This window comes from Drosophila navojoa, chromosome 3 (genome assembly GCF_054131105.1).
Source record: "Drosophila navojoa isolate 15081-1374.11 chromosome 3, UAZ_NAV_1.0, whole genome shotgun sequence".
NCBI lineage: Eukaryota > Metazoa > Arthropoda > Insecta > Diptera > Drosophilidae > Drosophila > Drosophila navojoa.
In genome coordinates this window covers 8669476-8685369 of record NC_142891.1, presented here as the reverse complement: position 1 = coordinate 8685369, position 15894 = coordinate 8669476, and the positions used below count along the sequence as shown (strand labels likewise).

The window sequence follows — 15894 nt, the reverse complement described above, 5'->3', positions numbered from 1 at the left end:
TGTGCCCGGCCCGCCCTCGACGCCCTCATCGCCCACACTTTTGTTTGCCAACAAACATGCGTCAAGTTCAACAACAACAACAACAACAACTACAGTTCAGCAAAAGTTTTTTTTTTTTCTTTTTACTTTATCTTGACGTCTTGGCCTTAATTTCTCGAGCCTGGTGGCAGTTGCCACATTGTCGCCTCAGCCGCCAAATTGTTGTTGTTGGCCACGTTTTATAGCACGTGGCGGAAAAGAAAAATGTGCGTTACGAATGCCCCCAAAAAGTTGCTGAAAATTGAGTTTTGTGCGCAATTTTTTACTTATTCATTGATTTGGCCGTGTGTGTGTGTGTGTGCCATGCCATGCAGTCGAGACTTTTGGCCTATCAGCAGCGCTGTAAATATTGAATTTGGGACGTAAAGCTGTCCGCAATTAGCTCACATTTAATTTTTTGGAATCTAAAGAGATTTAAGTCTAATAGTGAAGGCAAGTAGGCGTGGGAGAAACCCTTGCTGCTGCTCATTACTAATATCTATAATATAAATAAAAGTTATATAATTTTTGATAACAATATAATTATTATACCTATTAAAAAAAAGTTTTTTTATATTTTATTTAATTTTATTTTATTTATTATTATTATTATTATTATTATTATTATTATTATTATTATTATTATTATTATTATTATTATTATTATTATTATTATTATTATTATTATTTTTATTGTTAATTTTTTATTTTATTTTATTTTATTTTATTTAGTTTTTTTTATTTATTATTATTATTATTATTATTATTATTATTATTATTATTATTATTATTATTATTATTATGATTATTATTATTATTATTATTATTATTATTATTATCATCATAATTATTATTATTATTATTATTATGGTTATTGTTAATTTTTTATTTTATTTTATTTTATTTTATTTTTTTTTTTTTTTAGATAACAAAAGATTATGATAATTTTTAATTTTTTTAATGTTTTTTTATATTTTATTTTATTTTCTTAAGAACTACAATATGACGTATCTTTAGTTTCGATAAGGCTCATAGTCCATATATTGAATATAAGACCGCACCCAAATAATAATACCCTCAAATAATAATACCCTCTATAACATGATTTAATATCAAAAGTCAATATCAGAATTTAATCATTTCTCACATAACTATACATATATTGAAAGTGCTTTTCAATCAAGTATCTCATTTACCAATCGCTTATTTTGCCCTAAGTATTTAACTATGGAGTCACACTTCCACTTCCCAGGTCAACTGTCCATAGCAGGCTCAACCACACCTGCTGCACCACCTGCTCTGCCAATCAGCAGCAAATCCAATGCCAAACCTCAAAGAATAAAGAAAAGTGAGTGGCTGTTTGACCTATTACTGCCATTCGATATAAATATACACGATCTATATATATAGATTCGTTACGTACGTGCTTATTGGCAACTCGGGCAAACACATTCCTCAGTTGAGGTCACCAAACGAAACCGAAAACGAAATGTTTCACCGAATATTTTGGCACAGGTACAAAAAGTTTACCAAATGCAACGTGAAACTTTGATTCAGACAAAATGGCAACAGCAACAGCAACAACAACAACTGCAACAGAAATTCGTAATCAATAATTTTGATTACTATTTTGAAAACTTGGACAAAATGCCAACAAGTTGATTAAATTTCCGTTGCAACTGAAATCGAATAACAGAAAAACAAAACAACAAAAAAACTTACTTGCTGCACCTTTTGTGGCAAGTTTTTGCTTTTGCTTCTTTTTGTTGCAACTCAACCGCCATTATTGTTGCTGTTGTCTGTCGCGTTTCGTTTCGTTTCTGTGGCGTCTCGTAAATTTTTTAATAGCTGAATATGCATGGCAAATGCTTTCATTATGTTTTTATTGATGCGACGTCTGCAAATGTTGGCAATTTATATGTGATAACGCTGATATTGTTATTTAATATGCAACACGAGAGAGACAGAGAGTGAGAGAGAGAGAGGGAGAGTGGAACACACAGCTACACCTGCAGCTGCTCCCTGTGGCAGTTTTTATAAATTGCCATGCATTTTCCAGTGGCAGAGGTTACACGAAGGCATTTGAAATTGTATCATAGTAACAACAGCTTAACAAAGAGAAAACAAGAAAAAACTAAAACACAAATGCGGTTAAAGAGGTTTTAGCTGGGTGCGGCTGACTGAGCAACGTTCTGTAATCCTTATCCTATATCAGCAATGAAAATATTGCTCATTTTTATATAAAATTGAAAGACAGTTTACATTAAGTTTAATCGCTATAGCTGTTTTAATCAATGAAATGGATCTAGAGTCAATCGATCTATTGATATTTATTAGCAATAGAAATAGAAATAGAAATAAAAATAGAAATGGAAATAGTAATAGAAATAGAAATAGAAATAGAAATAGAAATCTAAATAGAAATAGAATAGAAAAGAATAGTATAGAATAGAAATAAAAATGTTTGCGAACAAGTATATAGAACTTCTCCAGAAAAATTGTATTCAATAAAAATAAAATTTAAAGTGATTTCTATGTAAATTTCTTGCCTCATACAACTAAAGAATAAAAATAATAATAATTAATTATTACACAAGCAATGATAATGATAGCCTTGAGCCAAGACGAAAACAATAAATGAATTAATAATCGAATCGATTTTTTTTTTGTTGGTTCTCCCACATAATATAAGTTCATGTAAAAGGCAAATCAACTTCAGTTGTTCAATTAAAAAATTAAAAAAATGAGCATAAAATCAAATGTGATAATAATAAATTGCATTTAATTGCTGGCAAAAAGATATTGCAGTTGTCATTTCTGCAGCTGTTCATAAATTAATTCAGGCCGATGCATTTTTCTCGATACATACGTGTTAATTGAGATGACAGTTACTGACACACACACACATACACATAAATTAAGTATACGAACTGTTTTTAATTATATAAGAATAAAAACAACATGAAAATAAATTAAAAGAGAAAACAAATTTCAATTTCAACTGGTCAGAAATTTGTACAAAATTTTTATTTTCTTATCAAATTGCAAAATTAATGAATAAATTTTGCATTTTCATTTTAAGTGCTTTTATTTATGCTTTTATGCAGGTGTGTGTGAAAATATTTCATGTAAAGCATTTTGGCGCATGTTTTATAATAAATACACACATTAAAATATTACAAATAAATGTTAATGTAAATCAACAAAAATGAATATTAATAAGAATTTCATTTATTTATTTGTTGAATTATTAAATGTGCGCAAATTGATGTATTTAGTAATGCGTTAATGCACTTGTAATTAAACATTTAAACAGAAATTATTTAAATTAAAATTAAATCACGCCAGGGAAAAATTCAATTTCCCATACAAATTGCGACAAGGAAAATGTTCGCTTGTGAGCAAAGTGTAGAACAGCTGCAACATGAAGGCGTAATTGTTGTCTGTAGGTGAGTGTGGATGTGTGTGTTTATCTGTGGGCTGTTTTGTGTTCTAGCATTTGCGTGCACACAACGTTTTGTTATTATGCAGCAGAAGTTTGCCACGTAAACTGTTAATAATGATTATTAGTTATATGTCTGATGCTCGGTGCAGATAGCGCTGCCTTCACCTACATCAACACACACACACACACACATAGCTCGACAGACACGCTCACCACCCACACAGTTCTATCTTGTTGAATACTATAAAATGCAAGACATAGAGAGAATGTGAGCTGAAAATTTGAGAGCAACAGCAAAAAAGTTTGAGAAAGGCTGACCCAAGCTGAGAGAGATACTATTTCTGATAAGTGTACTCAAGCGTTTATAGAAGCTATTGAGAATGTTAATTTATAAATTTTACGCTTTCAATCTTACTTGTAGAGCAGAGAATGGGAGACTTGGAAACTCGGTCAGCTATGAGTTGATGGAAATATATGATACAAAGAGACTTTTATTTTATTTTATTCTGTGAGCAAAATGAAGTCCCAATAAGCTATGAATGAGCTTGCAGCAAGCATTTGAATACCACTGCACTCATATTGAACTGTGAACCTCAACATTGTACCTGCGGCGAAACTTATAATGATTTGCTCGTCTCTATGCATACGTATATGGCAATATATTTACTTGTAGTTTCGAATTGAAAACAGAAATAGCGAAACATTTCAGCACATTTGTCATTTGTTTTACATCCTTTGGCCAGTCTATGGATGAGTTATGGCGAATATGGTATTTGGGTTACGTACATTCTATATTCGCTCTACGGATTTTTCTGTGTTCTTTGTTTTCTGTGGCATTATATTGGAACTCATGTTTCTGCATGAATACTGACAAGTTTTGCTATTTTGCATGCACTGTTAATGCTTGGCAGCTGCTTTGCTTGGACGTGCTTTCGGTCTCTTTTTTTTTGTTTTTTCCCCAAAATGGGGAGCAACGTATCTATAGAACGTTGTTGTCATTAATGATGGCGTAGTCTGCTGCGCTTAGCCCCCTGTGACTATCTGATTACCAACAGTGAAGATTGCTGTGAAAGCATAACGATGAGTAGAAGAAGAGATTTTGTTCATTGCTTGGACGATTGGTGGTCCCTTAACGAACTGTCAAGTGTTCAAAAAGACTAACTGTAAATGAAGTAAGGTATGCAGATATTTATCATAAAATCATCAAAAACTAATAAAAAAAAAATTCCTAATAAATTTGAATTGATGAATTATATATGGAGAAAGAGTGCAATAAAATACTGCATTGTATTTGTATAAGAGGAGTGAATGAAATAGGTGAATAAGTTAATTTTTAAGAGTAAGCATGTTATAATATATATTTTATTCAAATTTACATGATAGAAAACTTAAGAAAATATAAGTAAATTTCCCAAAACAATATACAAAATATATATGTATATTACGCAAACTCAAATGACTTCCACAACGATTCCCAATACATATTCACACATATTATACTATAAACATGTCTATCACTTATTATATATCCATATAGTGTTTCTTAAATGTCAACACCTTCGCCGTCGTTAATGAAGGCTAATTCAATATAATATTAAAGTGTTGACCCCCTTGGGGCATACAGAAAATCAATGAATTATCTACGTTTCGATTGCAATTTAATATACATTTATGAGTAATAGAAATCTGTACAGCTATTGCCCTATATCAACTCATGCATCATAGTAATTTCGTGTCTGATAGCAACCAAAGTCGCTTGACGTGGGCGGGAGGTTAACTTGTAATTAAATGTCAATTTGCAAACATCGCGACAAAAGGCATTAAGACATTAGCAAGGGCTACAAATAAAAAAATCAACAAAAAAACGAAAACGAAAAAGAAACGTATCAAATTTATTGAAAGTAAAAGCATGAAAATCGTTTTGTTTAATAACAATAGTTAGTGAATGGAGCGAGTGTGGAGGAGCCTCACCTCACCTGTGTATATATGAGTACCTGGCATATTTGGCGAGTGAGCCAAGACTTTGGTTAGCTATTATAATAAAATTACGGTTCACGAACAATTTGCGACACTTGCCACAGCGACTGAGTGGAAGAACGTGTGGGAAGTATACGAAAGAAGTTTTGATACCCTAAATTAAATAACTTTATTTGTGATATGCTATGCATGTGTATAATATATGCATACATATATGATAGCAACAGAGTATTTTGATAGCCTGGTTAGTTATTGATTTTTGTAGTAATATCATTGATTTATGCTATATAGACATATGAATGACAAAAAAAAAAAAAACAATTGTAGAGGAATTGAAGGAGGTATTGAAGAGGACTACTAATGACTAATGAATGCACAATATATATTAGTCAGTCTAGTTTCAACAATAGCTAAACGATATAGTTATACAAATTGTATTATTTTAATATAAAGAAAAGCCCCACCCTATATGAGAGTCAAATTTATACTAAATTATTTAAAGATCTCTAGATAGTGCAGATGATTCATAACTATATTTAAAGTATCATGAAAATAACTTCATACAAAAACAAGTAAGAAAGCTCTAGTCGAGACTGCTCGACTACGAGATCCCCTGAACCCTACAACCAACTGATATTTCAATAATAATTAGCACACACACACACACACACACACACACACACACGAATACAAACAAACAAACGCACACACATACACATACAAACAAACACAAGCATACACACACACTCACATATACAGGCGATTGCGCTTTGGTTGCACTGCAGTGTTGGCAATATAATGACAACTTATTTGTTGAATAATTTAATTTCTAGACGTACGATCGTACTGAAACTTTCAGAAAGTAATCATAATGTTGAAATGTATGTGTATACCGAAGGACAAGTCTCTAGTATTTGATATACGACTTTTACAAAGATTAGGGTGAGGGGGTGGATTTAGGGGTGGGGGGTAAATTTAAACAAAAACCGAAATTGTATAAAATTCATCTTAATATACATATTAAATTCGGAGACTCTAGCTTGAAAGATGCAGGAGATATAATTTTTAAACTGATCTTCGATAAGGTTTTTTATCGATAAAAAAGTATCGGAATGAGTTATCGTTTTTTAGTGATAAACTCGATCTGCGCGTGATATATACGGACATTTTAAAAAAAAGTTGAAGTCTCTAGCTCTTATATCTTCTGAAATCGACGCGTTCAAACATACGGACAGACGGACGGACGGACGGACGGACAGACAGACGGACAGGGCTAAATCGACTCAGCTCGTCGCCCTGATCAAGAATATATATACTTTGTGGGGTCTGCCACGCCTCCTTCTGCCTGTTACATACATTTTAACAAAACCATTATACCCTGATTTCCCATTTTCAATGGGTTCAGGGTATAAATATATCTCTGTATATATATACCTATACTGCAGTGTACATATATCGTAACAACTTCATAACAAATGAAAATACCCTCCATGAGAGTATAAATAAATCAGACCACCAAAAACGGAGCCAGACTAATTTGGTTGCCACGCTCAGCAGGGAGAAGCGGGCGGAGAGGTTTGAGTTGGCTCGGAATTAGGGTATGCGTTGGCATGGCCATACCCCAACCCACTTTCCGGCAGCCCCAGCCCCTCGCCCTCAATAGGGGGCAGACACTGCAAATACAAATTACGTTTTGTTGTTTGGTGCGTGCTGAAGATTTTTATCGGTTCGTGTAAATTGTGCAGCTACCAGACGATTGCCTGACAAGCAAATGCCTCTGGGTGCATTGGGCTCAACCGTTAATGGCAGGTTAATAAACGTTATTTAGCGACACACACACACACACACACCCATGCTCTGGTGCACACACATTAGGTTAGGCATTTGTGGCAGTTGAACCAACACGTGTTAGCTTTTAATGCATAATTTTTAAGGTAATGCGAACTAATTGAGTTTATTTAAAGCAAAATGTTCTCTGATAGTATTTGGGAAAAGGTGGAGAGGTGGAGAAGGGAGAGAAGAGTCAAGAGGAGGAGTATGACCATCCAGATAGTAAGGCTAGCTTTAATTAGGTTAAGTGTGCGAACAAGATCTAGATGACCTTTAAACTCTTTACAACCCCTTGCTGATGGGCTATTGCTAGAGGGTACGAGATTACTCTACCTACGTATATTGCTGTAATAGAGGAGCATTCACCATAGTTAGTCAGATTTGGGATACTTTAGATAGCAAATTGCATATGTAGTTGAAAAGGAAGCTCCAGCAGAGGAAAGTATTTTACTAAAGACTTTTGACTTTTGTGGTAAATTGGGTCAACAACTGTTTAAATTGGACTTGTTCAAGATTTTAGCGAGAGTTGAAAATGGTTTGTATAAAAAAATATGTATAAACATAAATATTTATAAAGCTTGATTAATTTAACTTTGGTATTTTATTTTATTTTTTTATATTTTATTAAAATTATTTTATATATGTATTTTGGGCCCTTTATTTTTCATTAAATTGTTATACAAAAACGCACATTAAATTATATTACCGAATCATATATGTATATAGATTTGTAATATAAATTCCATTCGCTTGATGAGATTAATGAACATTTATTAACTTTATTTTCTGTTGAGATACCCCAACAAATTACTCAAACTCTATAAGGTACATCTTTTTACTGTATATATTTATTTTAGTTTCATTGCTGGAACTGTAATAAAATATTGAAGCAAATCGAATTAGGCCTTTGTAAAATGGAATATGCAAAAGAATATATTGCATATACCAAGAGCTCAAGCTCAGCATTTCTCCATCAAATCAAGAGAGATAGATAATTTGATTTCTTTAGTTTCTTCTCTCTTTTTTTTTGGTTTGTCTGCAATTTAAGTGTAAGCAATTTTTTCGTCTAAGCAATTTGTTCTTGCATCACAATTGCCAAACCAATTTCCATTTAAACCGCAAATTTTCCATATTCACATTCACATTCTTTTCACATGCTGCCATGTTGCATTTTGTCAAACTAACACATCATTTTCCGGTGCATGCAGGCAGGCTATTGGCCATTGCCTAGCTCACCCCTCGCTTCACCCTAGCTCTCGATGCGTTCACAGCACGCACTCTGTAACATAAATGTGCATAGAAATTGTTTCCTGTAATTATGTAAATGTCATAGCAGGTTGCTGCTGCGCTCTGCATTCTTACAATGGAATATGAAAAGCGTAAATGAAAACAGTTTCGTTTTTTTTCTTCTTTATTTTTGGGAAACAGCAATATAGAGAGTGCAAGGGCGAGAGAGAGAGAGAGCGACACAAACAGAGCCCAGAGAATTGACCTTAACAGCAATTAAGCCGCTTAACCCTGTTTGGTCAGAGCCCTGCTCCCAACGAGCACTTGGCAAGTAAGCCAAGTCCCACACGCTGTCGCTTGCTTCCTCGCGCTTACCCTAAAATCCGCATAAAAATTTTTAAGCTACCCCCTCCCCACCGCTCTCATCTCTCATCAGCAGACGACGCCCCCCGGCCGCCCACCACTTGGCACTTGACAAATGGAAAAATGGCCCCAAACTTCCGGCTGTTACAGCTGCAGTTTGTCAGGCTTCAATTTGTTTGTCGTTTTTGGCTTTTAGCTCGTTGCGAGATTTTCATGAATTTTATGTAACGATCTGCCACGCCTTCCCCGCTCCCGGGCTGTTGCTGGGCTGTGCTGTGAGAGTGTGTTTGTATCACACGCTGAAAAACTGCATCGAATTGCAAATTCAATAATATTGGTGCACCTCGTTCCACTCCCTTTGACTACCCACCCTTCACGCCTCTAGCCTTCCCACTAACTACCCCTGCAGGCATCTCGGCTGCTGCTGCACGTTATTCATATTTCTGTATTTGCCCGTTAGTTTTAAGTATGCCAAACGAATGAGAAGCAAACTGAAGCACCGATACCGATAGCTTTCCCCCTTTTAGCAGCACCGGGATTACCAACGTCTCGAGTGCGCCATGAAGGCTGCCAGGGCATTAGGGGGCGTGGCTGAAGCTTGCTTTGGCATGCCGTGTAATTGGTTCGATAATAAATACAGCGATTGATTTTTTTCGTGTTTTTTATTTCTCGCCCAGCTCTCTCAGCATAGTTTCAGATTTAATTAAAGGCAAAGGTGTGTGACAAAGAGGCGCATGGGGTGGTGGGGCAAGAGGTAACGTGGCTGGAGTGTTGCATAGAAAATCAGTCGGGAAAAGTGATAAGGGAAAGCCACGATTGCTCGTGCCAGTTTGAGCAATCCACAGGTCATTGGCTCAGAGAAATTCTGGCTTAGATTGTTGACTGAAAATTAAAGAGATTTTCATTTGGCTTAGATTTAAGCCATGGGCTAAGTATATTATTATCATAATGTAGGCCTTAAGCAGATTTTATTATTATTTTAAATATTAAATAAGATATTGGAACAATAGTTTCGAGTATCAGCAAACAAGTTATTCATTTAATCACACATTTTCCAACACACATTCTCAGTTTGCAGCATTCCTAAAAAAATCATTCCTAAAAAAAACTGCTTCATTCGTTAAGCTGATCTCAAGTTTTTTAAAGTTTAACAAATGCGGAAAATAAAGCCATACTCACGCCTCTTTTTACGGCCTAAAAACATAGCAAAGAAATGCTCAACATAACACTATACAGAACAGGAAAAAATAAACGTATTTTACAGCACTAAATAAATTCGAATGCGACGCCGCATAAAAAATGAAGTAAAAACAAATGCCAGGCACGTTGCTCACATTTATCAAGCGAGACACACACACACACACAGGCAAGAGTCGTGTGTGCTAACAAGAGCAACAACAGCTGGCACACCTTCACACACACACATGCACACGGAGAGGCTCAATGAGAGAGAGTCGGGGGAGATGAGCCTGTCGCCTGTGTTGACAAAGAGTCGAAAATTTCAGTCACGCGAAAGGATTGAAAGTCATTTGATGTATTCACTGTCATTTAAGTTGGCGAACTGATAAAGTGACTGATAGATAGATGTATACAGATGTACGTATATATGTATGTATATACATATGTCGATTGATATTGAATTGAATCGATGGGGCTATGGCCCTGCCAATATAACTACAACAAGCAAACGCTTTCAGTGCTGTGCATATGCTAGAGCCGTAGATAAACCCAAGTTAAATGCATTTAACTGACAAGGACGTTGGCACTAGGAGTCCTTTTTCTTTTCCTTTTTTGTGTGTGTGTGTGTGTGTGTGTGTTTGCCTTATTGACATGTGTCCTGGCTGCCAGACTTATCCGTTAGTTGTCGTTGCAAGTCAATTATATATACACGCACGCCCACACACACACACACAAACTCACCTACATATACATACATATATGTACGTATGTATGTGTGCAGTTACATGTGAGATAAAATTTAAATCTGCGCCGTCTGTTCCAGGTGGAGAACTTGTGATTTATTGAATAAATCAGTGGGGCGTTCCACTTCACAAGCTCCTCAAATATTTATCAGTGCATCTGTGTGTGGGACTCTGTGTGTGCGCCTGTGGGTGTGGGTGTGTGTGTGTGTGTGTGTGCGGTTTTTTAAATTTATGTGCACTAGTAAATAGAATGGGCCTCCGCAGACCTGCTGAAAGCCGCAAGATGAGCCAATAAAATATATAAGATAACGCCGCGAAAAGTGTGTTAAACGTTAAAGATGAACATTTACATTTTCCCTCCATTTTCTTAACTTGCACACACCAAATTTATTTGCACACATTTAAGAGCGCGTCTGCAAAAGAAAAATCAAGTGCACTCACTTGAGACACCAGCTTGAGGCATGTCGATAGAAATTCATTCATTTAGATAGCAAGATTTAAGATTAGTTGCCTGGCTTAAACTGAGCCCTAAACGGATTAGTTGGCAAATAGGAAGGTGTTCCGTTTGAACATGGCGCAGTTGAAGACATGCTACGGCAAGTATTAAGTAGAATTATGTTAAATTGTTCTCTTTTCTTATTATTTTATTTAAATTTAGCAAATTTTGAAAAAAATTTATATATTAAAATAAATGGAAATGTAAGGAATTTCGTTGAATTTTTATTTATATTTTAATGTATTATATTTTTCTAAATTTATTTATATATTTATCATATTTTAAATAAAATTAATATGTATTGTAATTGTAATATATTTTTTGTTTTGTTTATTTTTCCTGAATTATAATTTTTTTTTTTTTAATAAATATATAATAATAATATAATAATAAAAACAATAATTTAAATAATTTTATTTATTAATTTCATTTTAAATAATTTAATTTCTCTCCATAATTAAATTTTAGATTTTGTATAATATATTTCAATATTAATTTTAATGTTTTATATATTCTATAATTTCTATTTATTTATTATATTTTTAATAATTTAATTTTTGTCTATAATTAAACGTTAAATACTACATAATTATTTAACTTATGTAGTACTTGCACTACTTTAATATTCTCAGAACATTTACTTAGATAAACTGAATATCTGTCATGAGTATTTACTATATATAGAAGCGCTGCCACAGACATTTACTCGAAATCCGCTTCTCCACCTGAGTTCAGCTCATGTTAAGCTTAGTTTTAAGCTAATCGAAATATTGCAATTGTTTTTATTTGTAATCAAATCTGGCATCAACAAAATGCATAATTGATTTTAAGCAAAAAACCTTAACTTGTTTCGGCGCTTAAAATATTTTGATTGTTATGCTGCGCACACGTTTGACCTTTATAGCCTTTAAATTGTAAGCTTTTGGCCATTATAAAAAAGTTTTAATAATAAATGTAATGCTTTTTTCATTGGTATGCGCATTTGCCAAATCGCATAAATGTTAATAAATGCCATAAAATTGAATTAACGCTAATTAGCAAAAAACAAAGGAGTTTAACTTTGTTGTTGTTGCTGCTGTATGTTTTTATTAAAAACCGTTCAATACATGTGCATCCATAATGATTTAATCATTCGCGGTTAATCATAATATGTTAATTTTTTTAGTTTTAATATTTATGAAGTGCATTTATTTTGCAACTTCGTGTTTGACATAGCATTTAATTAATTAATTTTGTATATGACTCAAACAGATTTTTATTATTATTTTTTTGTTGACTTAAGCGGTGTTTAGCCCGCGGAGTCTCGCTCGCCTTCAATTGATTTCGATTGATGTGTCACTGCTGTTGACCCCTTTTTATGGCAAATAACTATTTACACTGTCCATCAAAGTTGTCAATACTCAAATACATAAGTGTTTAATAATTGAAATTAATTGCACAGAATATTATTTAATTAATGGAATAATATATTTATACTGATTTTTGTTTATATTTATATGTATATAAACTGATTTACTTTGTAATAAAATGTTTCCTTATTTAGGGATGTTTTAATGTCAGTTTCGATCAACTGGAGCTGCTCCTCCCCGATATACTTAGTTTGGCATAGTTTTCATAATTTGTTTAGTAAGTTTATTAGATATAAATTTTAATTGTATATTATTTTTTATTTATTTGTTATACATAAAATATACAGATATATAAAATATACAGATATATTTAAAAATTTATTATTTATTTCTTTATTAATTTATTTATTTTTTTTTTTGCTTTTCGTTTTTGAGCATTTGCAAACACGTTTTTCGCATACATATCTTATAAGATAGAGCATTAACTAAATAAAATATATTGAAGAATAAATAATATGTGATTATAACTTACCAATTAATATTGTGAGCATAAAAGCTAGTTGGTAGAAAACGTGTAGAAACCGCATGTTGATATTTCTCGATTTTAAGTCTGTAAGAGAGTAAAGAGGAAGAAATAAATATATGCATTTTTCAAAATTACTTAATAAAAATTTTAATTTATATAACAAATATTTAATATAAGCTTACACTAAACTGTAAGATATTAGCTATACGAAAGAATGAATTAGTTCAGTAATATACTGCTTTACACTCCAAATCTCGCCAAGTTTTTGCTCATCTACCCTTAAACTGTGGTTACTCCACCTAATATGATAATTTATGATATTACCGGCTATTGCAACAAGCAACTCTGATATGCCCAGGTAGTTGGAAATGCTCTTCGCCTAGACCTAACTGTTAAACTTTGCACAAAGAACAATAAAAACAACAACAACAACAACAGCAACAACAACAACAATAGCAAGAAATGAGTTGCTTAATGCGTTAAACTTTTGCTGCAACACGTAACTCAAGTTAGGCTGCAGTTGCTGTTGCCAAAATGGGACGTTATACATAGACGTATATATAGACGTATATATATGTATACATATATGCATAAATATATTTATATGTATTTGGCCAGCTGAGCAACAGCACCTGGACAGGTGCGCCAAAAGCGAGTTTGTTGTTCTTCCACAAAATATTGAAAGCAATTTTGTAATCAAAAAGAGAGAAAATAAAAAAAGCGAACGAACCGGTAGAAGAAGAAAGCTTTATAAAGTAATAACTATAAAGAAAACTGCAGCGATTTAGCAAGCACCCAAAAACACACACACACACACACACACATACATGCGAAACTCTTGCTCACAAGCATACACACACACACACACTCGAGTCAAAAAGTTTACCATTTTAGAGTGGAAACAGGGCTGAGGTTTTACTAAACGAACCACAAAATGGCTGGTTAAAAAAACCTCCAAGTGGAAGGGCTTTGAGTTGGAGTTAGTGAATAGTTGATAGATACCCTGTGAATGGCAATAGACTTCTTTATTATTTGTAATCTTCTAAACTCTTTCTTCCTCTTCCTCGCTCTCACTACCTTTCGCACTCTACTTCTCTCTCTTTCGCTTTCTGTCTCTCTCTCTCTCTTTCTCTCTTTATCTCGTTATCTTTCTTAATCTATATCTAGCTTTCAATTGTCTCTTTCAGTTCTTCTCTCTGAGAGTTTTTCGTTCAGTATTATTGCTTTTCCGTATGATCTTTAAAATCTAATATTGATAGTCCCATATTTCTGCTCAAGCACAATATACCCCACGGTTAACACCTATAATGTGTATGCAAAAAAAGATATTGCACTCAGTGCGTTCATATGGGAAATATTCCACATTTAAAGTTGAAAATCGGATTATAATAATCCCCTTAGCGAAGGCGCACTGAGGCAGCAGCGTCCTCACTATCTCTCACTATCTCTCCCACATACACGCTTCCCTCCTCTTCTCGCCTTTCCCTTTGCCCACCCGAACTACACGCCACACGACATGTAATCTTTTGTGGCAGCAAATTGTTTTAGCGCATGGCCCATATTAAGGAAGATTTCCAGTATTTTTTTGGCCCATTAAGCTTGGCCGTAGACGCTTTTAATTGCTTGGGCTTCATTAACAGCGAAGGGCAGAAGAAGAAACAACTTTTTAATTTATGCATTGACAAACTTTCGGCGCCCGAACTAAAAAGCAGAGAAAAGGAAAAGAGGGAAACACATTCTAAGTGGTCAATGGGTTAAGACAAACAAAAACAACAACAACTGCAGCAACCAGAATCGGGTCTGGGTCTCTGGGCAGTGCGAGATAAGCCGCAAAACTGCAATCCAGACACAAGAATTCCGCGCCGGGCGTTAAGGGGGCTTAAGTGTGTTAAGAGGGTTAAGGGGGTTAAGTCCTGGTCGCAAAAGGCGGACCGAAATTGCATGCAAGGCAAAAGCGCAGCATCCTTTTAATTGGTTTTCGGTCAAACAGTGCAAAGAAAAAGGAAAACGACGAAGAAACGAAGAGAAAACAACTGCAGATTTTTCTTTAAAGCATTTCTTCCACTTGACTTTCGGGCAGCCACTTTATGCCCTTTAGCAACTGGCACTGAGCCCTGATCTCTTTAAGCTGCGCCAGTGTTGAGTAACATGCTTAGCTAAGATGTGGAATTTCAATATACATACATATATATCTGTATATCTGTATTTATGTATCTATATATCTATATATCTATATATCTATATATCTATGTATCTATGTATATATGTATCTATGTATCTATGTATCTATGTATCTATGTATCTATGTATCTATGTATCTATGTATCTATGTATCTATGTATCTATGTATCTATGTATCTATGAATCTATGTATCTATGTATCTATGTATCTATGTATCTATGTATCTATATATCTATATATCTATATATCTATATATCTATATATCTATATATCTATATATCTATATATCTATATATCTATATATCTATATATCTATGTATCTATCTTGTATCTACTATTGAGTATCTAGTATCCACACAGCAGCTTCGAAATCAAACTAACGAATCTACTTGATTCAAAATTCTGTAAATTCTGTATTGAAGTGGGCCAATCTGAGTAAAATTAACAAGAAAACAACCCATAAATAAACAAATAACTGTATTTATGGCAGAGCAAAAGTTATTTATACGTGTGTACAATGCACACAATAGGCTCACAAAAACTATTGGCAGCTCATAAA

The 15894-nt window shown here is 33.7% G+C and overlaps 1 protein-coding gene across 3 annotated transcripts in view; it reads right to left on the bottom strand.

Annotated features, from left to right (window-relative positions):
• beat-Ia (beaten path Ia) overlaps positions 1-15894 on the bottom strand; it is a 53673-nt gene that overhangs the window by 31648 nt on the left and 6131 nt on the right. For 2 of the 3 annotated variants that reach the window (XM_089257802.1, XM_089257801.1), the window contains one exon: positions 13160-13237. The exons of the other annotated variant lie outside the window; for it this stretch is intronic. In XM_089257802.1, the coding sequence (XP_089113928.1) occupies positions 13160-13214 (55 nt within the window). In that variant the 5' untranslated portion in view covers positions 13215-13237. The remainder of the gene's footprint in view (positions 1-13159; positions 13238-15894) is intronic. 3 annotated transcript variants of the gene reach the window in all.